The following is a 23,378-nucleotide window of genomic DNA, read 5'->3' on the forward strand; positions in this document are numbered from 1 at the left end:
ATATTGTTTAAATATTGTGAAAATATATATTGTAATATTTAAACATTAAAAGTCATTATTTAAAACCGTACCAAACGGACTCTATATATTTTTTAAAAATTTATATTTGAGTTTTAACTGGACTAGTATTAAAATATTTTTTTTTATTTAAACTTTGGTAATGAAGTTTACATAAAAGTAAACTATTTTAGTAATTTTAATATACTTATAATGAGTCACATCATGTAAGCACAATATGAAGGATTCAACTTGTATCATTTAAAAGAAAAATAATAATGGTAAATTATTAAAAATCAAAAATAATAAATAATAAAAGTTCTTTTAAATTTCTAAATACAGATGAAATATTATTTTTAATGGGAATATATATATATTTTTTATTTTTTATTTTTTGAGAATTTTGGAACTTTGACAATAAGGAGTTTAATTATAGCTACTAATGTTAATTATTTTAATATTCTTTTAAATTTTTAAAACCTAACTTTATCATATAAATAAGCTCCAATTAACTCAACTGATAAAATCTCTGATGGTTGTATAAGAGATCTGGGATTCAATTCCCGCCTACACTAAAAACTAATTGGTGTCTTGGTCTGATGATAAAGAGCTATCATCAGGAGCGGATGTCATAGGTTGAAAAAAAAAAAAAAAAAAAAAAAAAAAAAAAAAAAAAAAAAAACCTTTATCATATAACATAAGATACCTGAGGTCCTCCAGTAGTCATAAAGTAGAAGCATTTGAAGAGATGACTAGCCAAAGCCATTTGTTCTATTGGCCCTATCATATTTGACATCACCATGCTCGAGGACCTTGTTGACCTATAAATGTATCTAGCTGCTGCCTGCAATTACAGCATGCCCATAGCAAGAAAAGTTCGGAAAAGGTTCATCGAGAATCAACATATAGCTTAATACAGTTCAAACATAATATATATATATATATATATATATATATATATGTGTGTGTGTGTGTGTGTGTGTGTGTGTGTGTGTGTTGATTTTGAGACATAAAAGTTGCAAATTAACATGACAATTATAACTACTTTTTATCTTTCTTTGAGATAGAAATTGTATGAGTTTTGAATGTTATAATACAATAACTAAATTTAAATATGGGAAAAATTATTAATTTGGAGATTTCATTTATTATTAATTTTTTTGTTGTCACATGCCTTTTTTGTTTTAGGTTGCATCTCAACAATAAACAAAGCCAGTAATCCAATTATTTGTGATAAGAATATAAGGGTATGATTAGGCAAGACCAATAGTTCTTTTTCTTCCAAGTCCAATGTACATGACTTATTTTTTGGAGACACTAAGTTGAAAGTGGTACTTCTTGAAATTTTTCATATTGCATGAGATAAGATCTATAATGAAAAAATTTAAAGTTGAATTTAGTTATACAATTAGTAACAATGACCGCTTCTAAAAAAAAAAAAATAGTAACAATGACCAAACTTTAATACAAGTTTTTTATACAGTTAGGTAGATGAGATTTATCGATAAAAATTTTAAAATATATTTAGTTTCTTAATAGGTAAAGAGAGAGAGAGAGAGAGAGAGAGAGTATTTACTTAGATCCAATATGGGGGATGGCGCTCAAAAGCAGTAAATATTCATCAATAGCTAAGATATAGCATTCCATATGAGTGTTGTTATTTATCTTTGAAAAGATCATATCCAAAAACAAACAAACCAAAAAAATAGGAAAATTATAAATTCAGCCCATTATCAGACAAATTTGTTTAGTTTACGAGCTTTTATAATAGGTTTTTTTGTTTTTTTTTCATAGTTTGTAATGCTCTTCAAAGTATATACTTAGTTATGTGTGACTTTTAATGAAGCTAAGCATTGCTAGAAACAATGGCATCATATAGCAAAAAATATAGTGGAACAAATGAAAACTCTCAACGAAAACTATTTATTTGTCTTAATTCGTGAGCGAATTTTGGTTTGGAAGATTCACGTATGAATGAATTTGGAAATATTTCATATTATGAGAATCATATAGCATAATATAATAGTGGGTGAATGCCATGGTTGAGAGAGAAGATACTTTAAAGTTTGATTTGTGAGCCAGAGGATAATAGTGGGTGCATGTTATTTGATAATTGTATCTTTGACCTTAAGCTTCGCAAATCAAATGTACATAACTTAACCTTGACTCTTGAGGCATTGTCATTGCTCTAAGTTTTAAATTTTTTAAGACAACTTTTTCTTCTGAATGTTGTCATTCATGGTCATTTTATGTCATGTTGAACCTGATATCAAATCACGTATGAAGCATAGCTCCTACATGCACCCTTGCAATGTGGCTTATAGTGTAGCTTATTTGCCTTCTCAAAAAAAGTGAATACTAAGGTCCCTATTCAAGTGGAAGCCAAAGCTTTTTTTTGGGCAGTGGAATTAGCAAGTCAAAAGTAACTTTAGAATGTGGTAATTGAGGGTAATTCCAAAATTTGAGTTGAGGTAGTGACCAATAGATCCAAATTAGTGCACTAGAGAACTATTAATTTTGTTGTGTAAGATTTGACCGGCTGGAGTTTAATTCGGTGTATAGCAATGCTAACAAAGCTACACACGTCTTAGCAAGATAATCTTTGTCAAACTCTTTTCCACGTTATTTTGGTGAAGGGATTGGTCCCTTAGGAAATGTTGTCTTGGCATGACTAATTCTATTATTACATTTATTATTCTAAATTTTTATTTCAATTTGTTTTTTAATTCATAATCAATAAGCAAACAATTTATATATATATATATATATATATATAAATTGTGATTGTTTTTAAATGTACTGTGCATATGCACGGGATTACACGCTAGTTTTACATATATATATATATATATATATGATTTAGAATTTAATTGGTTTTAGACTTTAGTTTTTGCATCTAATAATTCACTTAGATGAACACATGGTAGAAAATTAGATTCCAATTGAAATCCAATTTAGAATCTAATTGGATTTGGATTTTTCGACTTTTACATTCAATAATTCACTTCGCACAAAATTAAAAATTAAATGAGATACATGACGCAAAATTGTTAATCCAATTAAAATCTAATTGGATTTTCTTTGAATTTTGGGCTATATATATATATATATGTGTGTGTGTGTATTTATAGATTTATGATATGCCATTTTGTCAATTCCACATTTTCGGCTTATTCTCGAACAAAACAAAGCTTAATAGGTCCACTTGAAACATAGTTTTGTCATCACAATTCACAGGCTTTCAGGCCTTTCTCTTTCTCATGGCCATTCAAATTAATATTTAATTTGAAGGTCCCACATAATTATGACATAAAAATACTACTTGTGTTAATGAATAGCACTAAAACTCTCTAAAAACTTCTTAATTTCTCTTCCTTAGAAAAATAAAAAAAGAAAGTTAGGGTATGTTTGGAAACTATTTTTTTCCCTTATTATCTGTTTCCAAAAATAGTTTTCTATTTTTGAAACTAAAAAACTTATTTGGCAATCCAAAATTGACAGAAAACAAAAACTATTTTCAAAACTCAATTTGTGAAGGAAACTGAAAACATACAAAAGGCTGTTTTCAGTTTCTAATTTTTAAAAGTCAATGAAAACACGCATTTAATTTAATAAATCTATCTTATCGAATAAGTTAGCATTAGAGTTCAAATCCTAGTAACAACATATTTTAGTATTTTATATTTTTTTCTTCAAAAAACTATTGTTTTAATTTCAACTAATCAAACATGTTTTTTATTTCAAAACTACAAGAAAATTGTTTTTTCTTTATATTCCCAAAAACAAGTTTTTGAAAATAGAAAATAAAAACTGTTACTAAACATAACCTTAAATTCTGCATAATTTTTTTAAGAGCATTCATGGAATTGATGATACAACTTTAATGTATATTGATATATACTTAATACTTTTACTATAAATTTTTTTCTCAATTTTTTTAAGGAATCAAATTATATATTTAGACTGTATGTATTTAAATTAGTCTCTTAGTTTGATTGTTACTAACTATGAATTTATTGATTTTGTGTAATGATATAAGTCATATACTTGTAGTTATTTGAGATTATGGAAAGACTAGATCACAATAATGAGAACGGATCATAATTCTAAAAAAACTCATATTGCGGTAGATTTCCATTTTAAGAATTTTTTTTTTTTTTTTAATTACCATCGTTATGATACAAATCACATTCGAAGATATAGAGATCTTACCAACCAATTAATCATAATTTTCTACAAAGACCTTATACCAATTGTCATAATTTTCTACAAAGACAATTTGACAAAGTAGCATATCAGTTTAATCTAGTTATTGACATTTACATTAGTATATAATTGTTTTTTTTTTAATAATATTAGTCAATGTTATTTAAATTAATTTTGCTTAGATCTTATCTTTTAATCTTGCCCTCCCGTAAAGTGAAATCTTGACTCCACCATTGCACTTTCACATACACATATAATAATGAATGCAACAACAAGAAGGAAATAAATCATATTATGCATAAGAAAAACAAAAGGTTACTGTGATATTTTAACAAGACTAGTTTTGAAGCACGTGCAAGGCATGTGTAAATTATTGTTAGAGATTATTAATAATAAAGATATTATGATTCTCTCATATCATATTTTAATTAAAAGTTAATTTCTCTATTTCATTTAGAATGAACACTAATAATCTATATACAACAATAGCTTGGTGTGCATGAGTGATTAATATTACAAACATAACCAAAAATCTACAGTTCCTACAAGGCTACAACATATAATAGTGAGCAAATACAAGACCTCTAAGCTGAATTTAATCTAAAGATGCTATCATTGCTGCTGGAGTGATAACAATCATTTCTATGATCACGATCTGCTTCTCTCCGATGTATGAAAAATCCTTCATGCGCACAAACCTTTGTTTGAATTCTACACAATGGACTTTTACTTGAATTCCACACAATGCATGTAAAACTTGCTTCAATAAAAGTTAACTTTCTTAAAATAAAATGTTTAGTGAAGTACTTAAATGCAAAGTCGGCTAGATCTATTACCTGTATTTATCAAATGATATTGTCACAAAATTGCCTAAACCTGATTGCCTTGATCCTTAAATACGAAAATGCAAAAAAAGTGTAAGGCGTTCATCACCAAAAGCAATTACAAGTAAACATAATTATTGTTGGCACAAGAAATATAATATTTAAAAGTAAACAACAATTTTATTAAAGAGAAATGCTAGGTTCACAACACTTTCACAACAATTTTATAACAAAAGTGATGTTAGAGGTGGGCCCAAACAATCTAATTCGTTAGCTACTTTCTCAACTACAAAACGCAATGGTATATACTAATTTAACAAATAATGATGAAGGAAAATAAAAATAAAAATACTTTTGTAAGGTTGAATTTAATCAATCAAGTGTTGGCTTTGTTCCGTGCCAAATTTGCTTGTATTTTAGCAATTAGATACCCTATATTTAGATAGGAATAATATAAGGGTTGTGTGAGAGAGTGTGAAGAAACTCAAGTTGCGTGCATTCAAGAGGAGTCTCACGACTGGCAAGTTGCCAAAGAGGCACACGTGTGAAGCATGCAGGGAACTGAAGGGTCATGATAGCTAGAGCACTACAGGACAAAATGTACAGTCTGGCCAAGCAGTTAGCTCACGAATCAAACTCGCGACTCGTTCCACTTGTGAGATTGAGTCGCCAGAATGCCCTATTTAGATGAAAACTTACTTTTCACATTCCTCACATACACTACTATAAATACCCTCGTACCCACGAAATGTAGAGAGCTTTCAGAGAGAATTTTGAGAGAGAAACCCTAATGAAAAACAAGATTGACTCATCCACAATCTTTGTCATTTGATTCTCCAAATTCCTCTACTCTCATCCTCTCCATTGACATATCCTTGAGAGATACATTTTGCCAAATCCTTATCTCACCATACCCATATCAATGAGGAGGTATTTTGGTGCTTGGGAAGCAATTCGGAGATGACCAATTTACTTGGTTGATGCAATGGGCTTATTGCGGGATTCAGGAAGTTAAAGAAGACAAGGTTAGGCGTAACCCTATTAAAGCAAAAAACTTGGAGGGCTTAGGTGCATTGGGTAAATTAGGCTTGGAGGGTCTTTTGTTATTCATGTATCCCAACTTTATTCTTTAGTGGATCATTTGACTGCTTGGAGAGCGACAAAGAGGTTTTTCGCCAAGTTCTTCAGTTTCCTCTTCAATAACACGTGCCGGTGTTATCTTTGTGTTTACATTTCTCTTCCCTTACTCTTTACCTTTTAATTGCTGCTGGGTTTGTGGTTAATTATGATTTAGAGTGTTTTACCTATTTGGTTATAGCTTATATTCATCATTCTGCACATATATTGTTTATGTATAAGCTTGTGTTGGTATTGTTAAAATTGAGGGTCTAAACATTCATTAGTGTTTTACACACTAATTGAACTTTCAACCTTCAGTGTTGAAAGAAATGAGTTAGCTGAACACAAGAGAGACAAACAATTGAGAGTAGTGAGTGAGCAAGAGAGGTTGCCGAAGTTTCAAAGGAAATACCAAAATGAAAAAACCAAGAAACTTTAAGTTTATGTAATTTATAAATGCTTTTAGAGGTAAAAAAAAGTGACTTCATAACCTATTGCACCACATACTTTTGTCAGTATATTGACTAAGGAAATATAATCAAATAATAAATTTGTCAAATTTATATTCAATAAAAAAATATTAGGAGAAGTTGTGTTTATTTTCAAGTCACAAATAAAAAAATAAAAAAAATCAGACAAAATAAAATCATCTTCCATGGGATCATTGGGATTTAGAAGTCGTCGAGTAAGTATGAGACAAAAAGATCAAAAAATAAACCTCAACGCTTTGTACCATGCATATACTCAGGAGTAATAAAGTAATTAAAGTCCTATTAGTTAAACTATTCACATATCAAATCACGTCCAATCACTCATTTTTTACACTATAATATAATCCTCTCACTCTTCGCGCTCTCTCTCTCTCCTCTCACAGTATCACCAAAGACCAAACTCTCTCTCTATCCATAAAATGGTAAAAATTCTCATTGGTATTGACTGAGTAACAAAGCCAGAACAACTCGACAAAACCGCCAATATGTGAAAATAATACCACTCAAACTCTCATTTTTTATATAGATATAGATTATAGATATACAAGAGAATAGCAAGCAGATTTCGTCTATCTGAATTACAAGTACATTTTTTTTTCTTTTTTTTGCTGAGATACAAGTACATAAATTGGTTAAAAAAAAAATTACAAGTAAATAATTACAGGCGATTTCCATTGTTATGTTTTCAGATGCTCAATCTGTATTAATAAAACAAACATATTAAATCTACATTTTTTTTTTTTTTTTGAGAAGGAAAATCTACATTTTTTTTAATCATATTAAATCTACAATTTAATGATAATATATAGTTATATACAAATTTTAATGCCGACTATATTCTTGTAAAAAAAATGTCCATGCATAACACAAGTTCAACTGTTCAAGGCTAACTGAAATTGAATACATATATATATATATATACACATATATATGCACTAATAAAAATTGAGCATTATTTTATAAAATTACAATTATATCAGTGCTGGATTTCCAGCAACGATTCAATTGTTCTGAACCCATGATTCTGTGGCAGAGATCCATTTCCAGGTCGGATGGACAGTATCACTTCCAAACCTGAAACATAGTGTGAAACAAAGATACTGTTTGGCGATTCTCAACGATGATTTAAAATAAAATAAAAACAGATGAAGAGTAATAGCGAAAGCTTAAGGGGCCTCGATATATCTCACTTGAATAAGTTCCTTCATCAAAACTAGAACTCATATTATCATGTGAGAAGTGAGTTATATTGAGAACCCTTATTTAATACAAAATAAACTGCTGAATTTTTTATTTTAAAAAATCAAAATTAAGAATTAAGAATTTTCTACATACTTTTGCTTAATATTAAGCAAAAATATGTAGAAAAAAAGTAAATTACAGAGTTCTTCCATAAGGAGAACAATTAAAAAAAAAAAAATGATTACTCACACTGTGCCAAACCCCAACCCATTAAAACTTAAAACCAGGTGAATTTGCAATCTTGATCTACAACTTTCAAGTCTCATACTAATAAAGTAAGACGGGCAAACTCAATATAAATAAGTACAATTTGCCACACAGAGCACAAGTATGAAATAAATTTTAAAGCCACAAGCAACTCATTACCTGCAGCAGCTGCAGCCACAGCTTCTCGGAAATCATCTGTCACAAATAACATGTCTGCAGGCCTATCTATTCCCACTGTTTTCAAAATCTCAACGTAGCTACGTGTCTCTTTTTTGTTTCTGCACATTAGGTTATGAGATGAACTTTATTCAATTACGAACAAAAAAAAAAATCAATATCTGAAAACAGGAAGATGCATTAAGAAAACATACCCCACTGTGGTATCAAAGAATCCACATAAGTATTTTTTCAAGTCACCATAGTTAGAATTGGCAAATAGAAGCTGTTGAGCCTCCCTAATAACACTAGAGTATATGTACACCTTAAACAAGAGGGAGAAACGATAGTTATCCTCACATTTAATGATGTGGAGTATATTAGCAGCTTAAAATTTAGACACCAAAGAAAAAACTTTTCTGGAGGTAAATAATCAGCTTTTATAAAGAACAGAAATAACTTAGTGAGTGTAGCTTAGATTGTATTCAAGAAACCCCAACAAGGGCATTATAGGTCACCAGTAGCATGTTCTCAAGCACAAGCTCCAGCTCTATGTATCTGATGGTGAAGAACAGCAAAGTGCTAAAGTGAAAATGAAGTCAAATATATATATATATATATATATATGTATGTATGTATATATTGACACTTGTTTCATTATTATACAAACAAGGATATCCTATGATTTTCACTTCAAAAAAAAAGTACTGTTTTTGGAGTCAATGAATCTGATAAGTGAATTAATTGAGACATGTAATTTACAATCATTGTAGGAGTCAAAACCGTTCAACAACAAATATTGGGTATTCTTAGAGCTAGAATGCTAGATTCAGGAGAAGTTTCATTAGTCAGGATGCACCTTTGTGCCTGAAGCATGCCACCTCGCAAGAGCTTTTGCTACATCATCAAATACAATAGCCACAAACTCATTGCTTTGGAATCCAGTTCTCCAAATATGACCCTGGACATATAGTAACATGTTGAGAACACAATCTAGGTTCAAAAGAGAGACCCATAAGATTACACCTAGAGTAAATTTACCTGCAGTTGTTTCAGGGAAGTGACTTCCCTATCAGCCCTAATCATCGCTGTCACATTAGCAGCCAGAGATGCAATCACCAACTCTTTCCCAACATGATCTAGCGGGATTGGCACAGCACCAATGACACCTTGTTCCCAATCAATTTGAACCTGCCCAAGAAAAGCTAAATTTGCTGAAACCATTGACAAAAGTTGATCTAATATTTGCAACCTTTTTTTTTTTTTTTTGGCCCAGCATCAAATATACATTCATCACAAACAATCACTAGTGACCCCATACTCTCTCTCTCTCAGCATGAGAAAGATTCACATGCACTTGCGAAATGCCAAATACATGGAATTAGGTAAACATGCTACTATATCCATTGAGATTTTTTGGTCCAAGATTTTCCTTTTCGTTTTTCTTTTCATTTATTTTTGGGTTGTGGGGGGTAGGAAAAGTAAAACAGCCAGAAGTAAATAAATTATTATTTCATTGAACCAACCATAGATTAAGGTGGAGTAGCACAAACTATGTAATGAACTATGTAATGCATACATTTTCCTATATTTGCATGGTCTGCACACATGGTGGGGAAACCTATAAAACATGTGCACCACATCGCAAAAGAATTAAGTACCACAAAGTTGAAGACAACAAATGAGAGCAAAAGAATCTTACTTGAGAACGCAGCAAATTGATATCATTTTGAGCTTCTTCACTGTCATATGTGGCAGCTAAATGCTTTCCCACATTATCATGGGCATAGGGGAAAAGAACATCACTAAAAAAAGATGCAGGAGTTGTTGTCCCTTCAATGTCAAGAAGCACACAGTGCTGCACAATAAATAGCACGAGATTAAAAGGAAAATATATACGATACCAAGAAAGAAAGAAAACAATCTCCCACCTCAATGAGCTACTAGCGTAATGCAAGATAACAGTATTGGGAAACTGTTAATCCTAATATTCCTTCTTGGACGGAGAGAGAATCCCAAACTTACTTGGGAAGGTTCAATCATGTCATCCAAACTCAAAGCTCCAGTCTTCAGTGCTCTGCTAAAATTCCCACTGCATCCCCAAAATCCACTGACATTGCAAATGGGACCATGACTTGGAGTAGACCAATCCAACCCCAACTGATGAAGCTTGATAGCAGCATCAAAGAGATAATGATAACATTCGGCCTGATATAGCAACTTATGAATTAGGGGAAAAGAACATGATAACTATCAATTTTCAACAGTCAAGATCTGATAATTAAGAACTGAGTTGTAATCGAGCCAGTTACAGAGCATAGTTAGTTCAAATATGTTCTATCAAAGCACAAGAATCCATCAAATCTAACAAAATAGAGTCTCTGTCCCTTCTTTAATTAACATGTCCTTTTTAACTACTTCTTTTAATGTTATTTTTTGTCTTCCTTTACCATTTTTTTGTCTCTCATCAGGAACAAATCTTAAATGTGAGACCCAAAATTCTGTCGGATGTCGGAATTTGAACTGAAGAATCTGATCCAACCAATCCTTTTAGCGTTGTTTGCTGTGAACATGGCTTAATCTCATTGGGTGCATGAGATTTCACCACCCCCTCTAATCTTTTGACACGTCCCTCCCAACCATCCTTATCTTTCCATTTACCCCCACCTCTCTCACTCTCTCTGTTGCCTCACCTTCCTGTCAAACATGCTTTTACACGATCTCCACCAATTTCCTAGCAACTGTTGCTGAATCCAGCCAAGTTCTATTCCATCAACTTTCACCTTGGTTGATATGATTACCTCATTTGCGCACAAATCGAAGCATGTTGGTGGTTTGTTCAGTAGCCCGTCTGTTCTTCCCTCGCTGGCATCCAATGAAACTGACTGGCCCATCAATCAATCCAAAATAGACCATCAGTCAATTACCTAATGATATTGATCAGCATACAGATTTAAAGTCTCGAACCCGATCATGCTCAGGTTGAGAGCCTAACCAAAGTGTGAGCACCCCTACATAGCATTTAGGGGAGTTACATCCAATAAGACTATTGGAATTACAACAAAAACACATGGAACATGGAAGGAAAACATGACCAAGCTCCATGTTCATTGATGAAATCTGCAATAATTCTAACCTTCTAATGATTCCAATCATTAGAGAGGGTCAATAAGCTTGTGTTCCCAAAAGAATTCAGAAATCATCTCTGCAAGTGGAGAAATATGTTATATGTAGATTTCAGGAATGTTTTATCTTTCACCTATAAATAAAGGAAGATTTAAACAAAAGGTTCGGGACATTCATAATCAACGTGGTGAAAGAATTTTCCTTTTGCTATGACAGACCTGAGCCTTTGCACTAACCCACGAGTCTCCCCATATAAACACCCCATGGTTGCGTACAAGTACAGCTGTTGTTTTGGGATAAGCTCTGATCTGTAAGACAAATAAATTCTCAGTCTTGACCAGCAAGTATGACCAATTACAGGGAGTTAATTAAAGATCTAACTGTTAGAAAGCAGGAAATTTCAAACTAAATTACTTATCAGAAACTTCTAAGACATCAATAAAATACAAGAAAGTATGAATCGAAAACATAAAATGTGGTTTACACAATTTATTAAAATGATTTTGAAGCTTCAGTTTAAAGAGAGAAAAGTACTGCTTCAGTTAGAGATTCCAAGAGCTCCCCTTCATGGGCAGTGTTCTCAATAATAGGGACCACAAGCCCATCATGATAACCATGTCCACAAATTCCTTTTATCATTTCCATATGAGTTATCTGCAAAATTATGGGAAAAGCTCACAACTGGTAAACAGTGCCTCAAAGATTCAACTGAAATACTAGATGGAAAGATAGCAAAGAACACATGCAAGTTTCAATTCCCAGACAATAATTAAAATAACATATGGAAGTCATAAGCAATTTCTTTATCCAATTGGTAAAAATCATCAATGCCGCATATGCAAAATGAAAATCACTGGTAACTATATGCATAAAATCAACATTGTGGCAGGGCAATGAGATCATGTGTACACAAAATATGAGCTTAGAATCAAATCTGAATCTTACTTGAAAGAGGAAAACATACTAAATTCTTACATATCAAAACTAGCATTCGTAAAAATTAAAATTATAAAGTAAATATCAAGGTAGGAAATGAAGGCTTGTATCCATTAGAAGTTTGGATAAATGTAACAAGGTGTATGCCTGAATTTATATCTAAAATATAAATGTCTTTTCTTTACTAGTAAGTTTGGGTCTTGAATCCATAACCTCACCCTCCAAATTTTTATTCATATCGAAAATATAAATGTCCAAAACCTATATCAATCCATTGCTTAAAATTTGTATTTTTTTTTTTAATAACCAAAAAATATAAATATTAACATTTTGATTGACCATTACATTATTAACACTCTTTTCAATACAGCAGAGAGATTACAGAACTCCTTAAAATAAATGTCTTATTTCTGCAAAAACATTGTTGCCAAAATCCTCCGAATTATTTGGCTAAGTCAGAATAAACCAAAGGCAAACAAAATGCAAATGCAATCTACAAAGAATATATCAATTTGATTAGTTGATCAATGAAAATGAATGGGAAAACAAAAACAAAAATTAGTCATAGAAAAACAAGGAAAAGCAAGAATTGAATTTTTCACTCCCAATAATAATTTCTAACGTTCAAAAGATTACTCGAAATTCCTTGGAGAGAGGATTGATCATTGTAATGAGACAAGACTCCATCCCATGACTGTGAATAACAGCCCCAGCATTACACATCTCATATACCTGAATAACATAGAGAAGATGGATAATCACTGCTTAAAGAGCAAAAACAATTAAACAACAACAGTAATATTCCCTTCATGCTCCTCATTTACTGATTTTAAAAACGTTGTCCCCATTGTTTTAATTTCAAAAGCAATGAAAACAGTGTTGAAGTGGGCCATGTGTGGCTTGAATTGCCACAAGCCCACATCCACTTTAAGTCGGTCACTATTGACCGAATGCAACTAGGAATAGTAATTCCTAAACAGCCGGCTTTGACCTTAATATATATATATATATATATATATATATATTATATTAGGTTTTGAAAAGTAGTGCAGCTGTGTGAGTATATAGAAAAAATTCCAATTAACCTAGTGAGCAAGCCGCATGAGAGAAAATAGAGAAAAGAGAGGCAGTCAGCTTCTATTCTTATTTTTTCTATGAGAGAGTGCTAGGGTGTAATTGGGATTTGGGTTTCTTGATAGTGTTCTTGTGCACTATTGTATTTTCCCTGATAATAGTGAATTCCCTGATAATAGTGAAATCTCTGCAACTCCGTGGACGTAGGCAAATTGCCGAACCACGTAAATATTGTCTTGTGCGTATGATTATTTTTCTTTGGCGTGTGTTTTCTCTATTTATTTTGTTTCTCACAGGTTGGGATTTTGGTTAAATTCCCTACAACTGGTATCAGAGCCTAGGGTTAGGTTTGAGTGGGAGCAATGGCAGAGGAGGCAGGAAAGGCGTCTGGAATAGAAAAGTTTGATGGCACAGACTTTGGATTTTGGAGGATGCAAATCGAGGATTACCTTTATGGGAGGAAGTTGCATCTACCGCTTCTAGGGGAAAAACCTGAGGCTATGAAGGCTGAGGAATGGGCTCTTCTTGACAGACAGGTATTGGGAGTTATTAGGTTAACTCTGTCTAGGTCTGTTGCACACAATGTTGTAAAAGAGAAGACCACAGCAGATCTGATGAAGGCTTTGTCTGGTATGTATGAAAAGCCGTCAGCAAACAATAAGGTGCACTTGATGAAGAAACTGTTCAATCTGAAGATGGCAGAGAATGCATCAGTAGCACAACATCTGAATGAATTTAACACTATCACAAATCAATTGTCGTCTGTAGAAATTGATTTTGATGATGAGATTCGTGCTCTGATCATCTTGGCTTCTTTGCCAAATAGTTGGGAGGCAATGAGGATGGCAGTAAGCAATTCTACAGGAAAAGAAAAACTCAAGTACAATGATATACGAGATTTAATTCTGGCTGAGGAGATTCGCAGAAGAGATGCAGGTGAATCCTCAGGATCTGGTTTTGCCCTAAACCTTGAGACAAGAGGCAGAGGTAATAACAGAAATTCAAATCGGAGCAGATCAAAATCCAGAAATTCTAATCGGAACAGAAGTAAATCTAGATCAGGCCAACAAGTACAATGCTGGAATTGTGGGAAAACAGGTCACTTTAGGAATCAATGCAAAAGTCCTAAAAAGAAGAATGAAGATGATTCTGCTAATGCTGTAACAGAAAAGGTACAGGATGCATTACTTCTTGCAGTAGACAGTCCACTTAATGATTGGGTTTTGGATTCAGGAGTTTTGTTTCATACCACTCCACACCGAGAAATCATACAGAATTATGTTGCAGGTGATTTTGGTAAAGTGTATTTGGCTGATGGTTCAGCCTTGGATGTTGTGGGTATGGGAGATGTTCAGATATTGTTGCCCAATGGGTCTGTTTGGTTACTGGAGAAGGTTCGACATATTCCTGACCTAAGGAGGAATCTGATTTCTGTTGGACAACTTGATGATGAAGGACATGCAATACTATTTGTTGGTGGTACTTGGAAGGTTACAAAGGGAGCTAGGGTATTGGCTCGTGGAAAGAAAACTGGTACTCTGTACATGACCTCAAGTCCAAGAGACACAATTGTAGTTGCTGATGCAAGTACTGATACAAGCCTATGGCACCGCAGACTTAGTCACATGAGTGAGAAAGGGATGAAGATGCTACTGTCAAAAGGAAAACTACCAGAATTGAAGTCCATTGATTTTGACATGTGTGAAAGTTGCATCTTAGGAAAGCAGAAAAATGTGAGTTTCTTGAAAACTGGCAGGACACCGAAGGCTGAAAAATTGGAGTTAGTACACACTGATTTGTGGGGGCCTTCTCCGGTTGCATCCCTTGGAGGTTCAAGGTACTACATCACTTTTATTGATAACTCAAGCAGAAAGGTATGGGTTTATTTTCTGAAAAATAAATCTGATGTATTTGAAATCTTTAAGAAGTGGAAGGCCATGGTTGAGATAGAAACAGGTTTGAAAGTAAAATGTTTGAGGTCAGATAATGGAGGAGAGTACATAGATGGAGGGTTCAGTGAGTATTGTGTTGCACAGGGAATTAGGATGGAGAAGACCATTCTTGGGACACCACAGCAGAATGGTGTGGCTGATCGCATGAACAGAACTCTCAATGAGCGTGCTAGGAGTATGAGGTTGCATGCTGGACTACCAAAAACTTTTTGGGCTGATGCTGTTAGCACTGCAGCTTACCTGATAAACCGAGGACCTTCAGTTCCCATGGAGTTCAGACTTCCTGAGGAGGTTTGGAGCAGTAAAGAGGTAAAGTTTTCACACTTAAAAGTTTTTGGTTGTGTTTCCTATGTTCATATTGATTCTGATGCTCGTAGTAAACTTGATGCAAAGTCTAAAATATGTTTTTTCATTGGCTATGGTGATGAGAAATTTGGCTATAGGTTTTGGGATGAACAAAACAGAAAAATCATCAGAAGTAGAAATGTGATATTTAATGAATAGGTTATGTACAAGGACAGGTCAACTGTAGTGTCAGATGTTACAGAAATAAATCAAAAGAAATCTGAGTTTGTCAACTTAGATGAATTGACTGAAGGTACTATCCAGAAAAGGGGTGAAGAAGATAAAGATAATGTAAATTCACAGGTAGATCTGAGTACACCTGTAGCTGAAGTCCGCAGATCTTCCAGGAACATTAGACCTCCACAGCGTTATTCACCCACTTTAAATTATCTCCTGTTGACTGATGGTGGTGAGTCAGAGTGTTATAAAGAAGCCTTGCAAGATGAGGATTCAAGCAAGTGGGAGTTAGCCATGAAGGATGAGATGGATTCTTTGTTGGGGAATCAGACATGGGAACTAACTGAATTGCCAGTAGAAAAGAAGGCTTTGCACAACAAGTGGGTATACAGAATAAAGAATGAGCATGATGGTAGCAAACGTTACAAGGCCAGATTAGTTGTTAAAGGGTTCCAGCAGAAGGAAGGCATTGACTACACAGAGATATTTTCTCCAGTTGTGAAGATGTCAACAATCAAACTAGTACTGGGAATGGTGGCTGCAGAAAACTTACATCTTGAGTAGTTAGATGTGAAGACAGCATTCCTTCATGGTAACTTGGAGGAAGACCTTTACATGATTCAGCCAGAAGGGTTCATTGCTCAAGGACAAGAGAATTTAGTCTGCAAACTGAGAAAGAGCTTGTATGGCCTAAAACAAGCTCCTAGACAGTGGTACAAGAAATTTGACAGTTTTATGCACAGAATTGGGTTCAAGAGATGTGAAGCTGATCACTGTTGCTATGTTAAGTTTTTTAACAATTCTTACATCATATTACTGTTGTATGTGGATGATATGCTTATTGCAGGGTCTAGCATTGAGGAGATTAATAATCTGAAGAAGCAATTGTCCAAATAGTTTGCAATGAAGGATTTGGGAGCTGCAAAGCAAATCCTTGGTATGAGAATCATTAGAGACAAGGCTAATGGTACATTGAAACTTTCACAGTCAGAGTATGTGAAGAAAGTTCTCAGTAGGTTCAACATGAATGAAGCAAAACCAGTGAGCACACCCTTGGGTAGTCATTTCAAACTAAGCAAAGAACAATCACCGAAGACAGAAGAAGAAAGGGACCACATGAGCAAGGTGCCCTATGCCTCAGCTATTGGCAGCTTGATGTATGCTATGGTGTGTACAAGGCCAGACATTGCACATGCAGTGGGAGTTGTGAGCAGATTCATGAGTAGGCCTGGAAAGCAGCATTGGGAGGCAGTCAAGTGGATTCTGAGATATCTGAAGGGTTCATCAGATACATGTCTTTGCTTCACAGGTGCAAGTTTGAAACTGCAGGGTTATGTAGATGCTGATTTTGCTGGTGATATTGATAGTAGAAAGAGTACTACTGGGTTTGTTTTTACTCTAGGTGGTACAGCTATATCATGGGCTTCAAATCTACAAAAGATTGTTACTTTGTCTAGTACAGAAGCTAAGTATGTTGCAGCAACTGAAGCTGGAAAGGAGATGATTTGGCTACATGGTTTCTTAGATGAATTGGGTAAGAAGTAGGAGATGGGTATTCTACACAGTGACAGTCAAAGTGCAATCTTTCTTGCCAAGAATTCAGCTTTTCATTCAAAGTCGAAGCACATACAGACAAAATACCACTTTATCCGTTACCTTGTTGAAGATAAGCTGGTAATGCTTGAGAAGATTTGTGGATCTAAGAACCCGGCAGACATGTTGACTAAGGGTGTCACTATTGAGAAGTTGAAGCTGTGCGCAGCTTCAATTGGTCTTCTAGCTTGAGGACAGGAGGATGAGTTGCAGGGATGAGGGATTGTGTTATGGAGGTATTGTGGCTGATGTTTGCAGCTTGTGAGCCCTTAAGGGCTAAGGTGGAGCTGATGGAGGAGTTTGCTTGTGTAGCTTGATCAATTCAAGCCAAGGTGGAGATTTGTTGAAGTGGGCCATGTGTGGCTTGAATTGCCACAAGCCCACATCCACTTTAAGTCGGTCACTATTGACCGAATGCAACTAGGAATAGTAATTCCTAAACAGCCGACTTTGACCTTAATATATATATATATATATATATATATATTATATTAGGTTTTGAAAAGTAGTGCAGCAGTGTGAGTATATAGAAAAAATTTCAATTAACCTAGTGAGCAAGCCGCATGAGAGAAAATAGTGAAAAGAGAGGCAGTCAGCTTCTATTCTTATTTTTTCTGTGAGAGAGTGCCAGGGTGTAATTGGGATTTGGGTTTCTTGAGAGTGTTCTTGTGCACTATTGTATTTAAGGGTCATCAAATAGCCCATGACCCATGGGCTGGCCCAGTAGCCCGCTAGCCCACCAGGCTAATGGGCAGCCCAGCCCGATAATATTGAAACTCGTGGGCAGCCCAGTAGCCCAATGGGACAGGCTATGGATTGGTTTCTTTACCCATGGGCACCCGCTGGGCCGGCCCGTTAGCCCAGCCCAGTAGCCCGACCCATTAGCCTGACTCATTGCCCAAAATATATAACAAAATAATTTGGGGGTTGGGTGGGTGAGGGATTGAACTTTAGATATTATAAAAACTTTAAGACCACACACCTAACCACTAAATACTTGAAATGATTGTGATACAATATGCATAATAAATATATATTTTGGTATTAGTCTAGTAGCTTTGATTTTTAAAACAAAATTACTAAGATGACTGTTGCCCTACCTCTGTGCCTCTAGAAAGAAAGTCATTCTTTCCTTTGATAAATTTCAATTCTTTCCTTACAAGTTACAATTATAGAAGAAATTCCTTAAAAAAAAAAAAGAAAAAAAAGCTTATCGTCGATTGGAAGAAATTCTTTCCTTAATGAGTTGATATTTGATTCTTCATATATTTCCTTTAAGAATTGATATTTTATTCTTCAAATATTTCCTTTAAGAGTTGATATTTAATTCAATGTACTTATTTATTCTTATCAATAAAAGTGAATTAATCTTATTTTAGTACCTTTTTAAGAGGTATGTCTTAGTATTTTTTTTAATAGAATCTTTTTAGTAGATTTAATTGTTCAATTTGATAGTTTGTAATAATATATAATTATAATTTTTTTAGTTAAATTTTTATAACCCCATTGAAGACCTGTTAAAAATGCCCATGGGTAGCCCATTAAACCCACCTCACTAGCCCAGCCCGCTAAAGCCCAAATGGGCATTGCCTATGGGTAGGGCTATGGGCTAGGGTTTTTCCATCCAGCCCGGCCCGACCCAGCCCATTGACTAGTCAACAGCCCGTTAAGCCCAGCCCATTAGACCCATGGGCCAAGTAAAAACGGGTTGGGCTGGCCCGGCCCGACCCAATGACGAGGCCTGATTGTATTTTCCCTGATAATAGTGAAATCCCTGCAACTCCGTGGACGTAGGCAAATTGCCGAACCACGTAAATATTGTCTTGTGCGTGTGATTATTTTTCTTTGGCGTGTATTTTCTCTATTTATTTTGTTTCTCACAGGTTGGGATTTTGGTTAAATTCCCCACAAACAGAGGATAAGAAGACTTAGGCATGCAGAGAATGCAAGAAACTGAAAGAAGATCAGCCTTGACTTTTCAATTTGACAAACATTCAAAGGGGACAAATGGGAAACGCAAACAATCTATGAGGAACAGAGAGAGTGATATCTATCAGCCCATCAATTACTGTTCAATGACTATGACCATATACAAACCATATTCTCTACATAGAAAGAATGAGCTTTAGATAGATCAACCAAATAATAGAAAAAGAAAATAAAGGACTTTAGGGTACTCAACAGAGAAAGTTGAGAAACTAAAGATTTGGCAGACTTTAGTTGCAAGTTTTTGTACTAATATAGAGGATCATCAACTGAGTCGTTAGCTCAAGAGATTCCAATTGTTCGATAAAGATGTTAAGGGATCAGAACCTTCCTGAATATGGTTGATAGAATTTCTTAACGGGTGATAGGATCTGCCTCAAATGAACACAATTGCTGCATAGTCTGCATTTCTAAAAAGAACCAAAATGTTCCTGCATTATTAATGACTCTCAACAAACATCCAACGCAATTCAAGAGTTGTTGCGCGCAAGTATTTAAAAAAGAAAAAACCTCTTCTATTATTCTACTAGTTGACAATGATACACATGCAAAGATCATGGAAAGAAATTTTACTAAGGATCTAAATCTTTTAATGGGGCATATCCTCATTTTTTCTTCACTTCATACAGCATAGATATGTCCATAATTGAACGGTTTATATACAAAAAAAGGCATGCCAAACTCAGCAAGGTAAACTAGTAGGCTCCAGGAAATCTCCATAAACACTTGACTACGTCACATATGCATTGACAAGTGCTTTTACTGAAATGTTCCTGATTAATGACAATCTTTGGCTTGCAACACCATAAAAGCAAGCCAAAGATCTCTCTAAAATATCACGCCTTTCCCTAAAACAAAGAAATTATGCTGCATGGATTTGTTTAGGGTATAGAAATAATAAAATCTCAATTCAATATGGACAGAAATTATTTTGGAGGAAAGTTCCAACCAACTATGTCGCAATTTGTAAGACTATCTACATGTATATTTAGTTACATGACTTACTTAAAAATTGTGACTTGTTTAAATGATTTAATCAGTCATACGATTTAATACATATGGATAGTCTTATAAACTGCTGCCACTCCTTTAACTTAGTTTGGAGGAAAACTTCATCCATTCAATATTCTAAATAGACTAAATGAGATGGAAGTCCCTAGAGTAGATTACAGTTCAAGAAAGGAAAAAAAAAAAAATCAGCAGTTACCTTCATGAAAAGAGGAGCACAATCAGTACACTTGGGAGCAGCATGGGTATATGACTTAAGAACGGGTGTTGTCAATACAATCCCATCCGAAGATAGCACATACATGTCCTCTGGAACCATTCTCTCCTTCTGAACACCTACATAAGATGCACTTATACTCTAAAATGAAGCAATAAACTAGTAGTACAACCATAAACACATGCAACAACAACGTGCATGCACATGGGCAGTAAACACACGTGCTTGCATATAGAGAGAGAGAGTTACAGTAGTGTTTCCATACCAGAAGGGGACATGACAATGAGATGGGAAGGTGTAGAAACGGCGTCATGGTGGTGGTGGACTCTAAGCGTGAAGCTGCCTCCAGTGCCGGAAAGCCAGCCAAGCGAGTAGAAGTGGCGGCAGAGCTCAACTGCTAAAGCCTTCGTATCACTCACTGCTTTGCTCTCCAACTCCAACTCCAAGTGCACCTATTCATTCAATAATGATGACACGCTAACGCGGCCATCTTCACCATTTTGCTGCATCTGCACTCCCGTGACCCCGCTTCCACAACCGTCCATGTTCATGGCCATTGAACCTGATGAAGAACACGATGCCTCCACTTTCTTGCCTACTATCATTTATATACATATACACAAAAAGAGAGCCAGACAGTGAGTGTTTCAGGTTTTTTTTTTTTTTTTTTTTTTGGGCTGAGCAAAACGAATCAAATCCTCTAGCTTTTTACATTCAAATCCTCTAGCTTTAACATTACGTGTGTGTAGTGTAGTGTGTACATGCATGCAATAATTATCCTATGCATGCATGAGGAGGATGCATGTATCATCGTCCTTCTTGTGTAGATGACAAGGTTTTAATTTAAGTACGTACAACCACTATTTTTGGCTTCAAATACGCTTTGAGAATTGTACAGATTTTCATTTTACTAGTTACTGCTTACTATCATATTGTCAAACCATACGTATGAAACCCACATCAACACATTAAATTTGACATTATCTAATAGAACACTCCTCGCTGTCCACTTTTTTTACCATTTAAATCCAAAAAAATAAAATAAAAAAAATGTGTGCAGACATTTAAGTTTTCTGATTAAAAGAAAACACTGTTTAAATTTAATTTAAATTTAATTGTGAAACCTGTTATACTAAGTTTTATCCCTGCAAAATGATCTTTATTGTTTAATTCGAATTGACTTTTCCAAAATTACAAATTAAAGGGAAAAAAATTTTAACTAATAATAATATTTTTGTATTATCTCTTATAAGTAACAATAATTTTTAGTTTTTAGGGTACTTTAAATGGAAAAAGAAAACTAAAGAAGATAAGGATGTTTGGAAGGTGTAGAAGCTTTTTACTCAAGGAGAGGCCCACCAATCCATCAGAAATATTTCTTTTTTATCTTTTTCTTTTGAAGGAAGAGAGGGGTGTTTGTGGGCCCAATTCTTTTTTGGGGTGTTCAAAATATCACAGTAAGTGGCCCATTATTTCTTTTAGTCACAATTACGCAAATGATTGGTGATATTATCAATGGCGATTAGTTGGGTCCCAGATGAACTCTGGCGGCCCATCGAAACCGTGACACTTTTGTTTATGTCCCTCGCCTCATGGCCATGGCCCATGAACTTTGAAACAAACTTTGCGAAACCCGGCCTCATGAAATTTACCTTCTTCTATAGACTGTTGCATTCTTTTCACTGTCAATGACTATAACAGACTTTAGCAAGTAAAACCTGTGGATCTTTTTTTCTCCGCCTTTTGGGCTTGTAAGTCCAAATCCCTATCCAACCCAATATATATTTACAACTAGTCCTAATCTGTGCAACATATGAGAAAATTCAATAAAATATATTTACTCCTATATATTATACATATTTAATTAATAATTATTATAAATAAGTTAAATTAGATAATTTTTTGAAAACAAAAAAAGAAAAAGAAAAAAAAAGCCCAATTTAAATAGAATTAGTTTAAAGAAGATGTAACTAATTTTATCATAATTTGTTTTATCCAAAGGAAAGTGAATTCTAAATTTCTAATTAGTTAACACTAACATGGTTTTAGTATTTTTTGTAACTTTAAAAATTAAATTAAAATGATGATTTGAAAAAATGACAAAAAGTCAAAACTTATACATTACATTGTTGTGCAGATTTTTGATAGGTATCGTTGTGTAGATATATACAGTAAATCACATTATCAACTATATCATTGACCATCCCATTGCTATTCCTAAGCTTAAATGCACTTATGCAGTACCCCTTACTGCCTTCCCCTTCTTTCCCTGTAGACTCCTATAAAACAGTTAGATTTGCCACTTAGCCTGAGAGTGATTTATGCACATCGAAACAGAAGTGTCAAGCCAACAAGATAAAGTTGAATTTGGAACAGAAAAGGATAGAAAAGTGAAAGAGCCATGAAAAAAATACCTTGGATATTCCTCACCTGATTCACTCTCTCGACGGATCTTAGCTTTGACATGGTAAACATTCCTTGAATCTGATACAAGACTTGGATTTTGTTGCCTTAAAGCTTTGAGAATCTGACGTGGCCTTTTACCTGCTGCAGTCATTTCTCTTATTAATAACACCTCCTCTTCAGTAAAACGACGGAGGAGGGGTGATCAGAGACATCTTTTGAAGGTTCATGATTGTGTTCTCCATTCTTAATGGTTAGCATCCACAAGTCATCATCCTTTTTGCCCACAACTTCGAACGGACAATTGGTAAGCCGAGAA

At 34.3% G+C, this 23,378-nt stretch overlaps 1 protein-coding gene across 1 annotated transcript; it reads right to left on the bottom strand.

Annotated features, from left to right (window-relative positions):
• Positions 1–7,504: 7,504 nt before the first annotated feature.
• LOC115956855 (probable bifunctional methylthioribulose-1-phosphate dehydratase/enolase-phosphatase E1 2) lies at positions 7,505–23,213 on the bottom strand. Its single transcript, XM_031075131.1, has 14 exons — positions 23,087–23,213; positions 21,139–21,254; positions 20,922–21,096; positions 20,639–20,775; positions 12,941–13,036; positions 11,903–12,022; positions 11,587–11,676; positions 10,268–10,450; positions 9,945–10,100; positions 9,284–9,433; positions 9,102–9,203; positions 8,458–8,567; positions 8,246–8,364; positions 7,505–7,711 (listed from the first exon to the last, which is right to left on the bottom strand). The coding sequence occupies exons 1-14, from the start codon at positions 23,211–23,213 to the stop codon at positions 7,614–7,616; spliced, it is 1,779 nt and encodes a 592-aa protein (XP_030930991.1). The 3' UTR covers positions 7,505–7,613.
• Between the last annotated feature and the right edge of the window lie 165 nt (positions 23,214–23,378).

Source organism: Quercus lobata, chromosome 8 (genome assembly GCF_001633185.2).
Source record: "Quercus lobata isolate SW786 chromosome 8, ValleyOak3.0 Primary Assembly, whole genome shotgun sequence".
In the NCBI taxonomy this organism is placed as follows: Eukaryota; Viridiplantae; Streptophyta; class Magnoliopsida; order Fagales; family Fagaceae; genus Quercus; species Quercus lobata.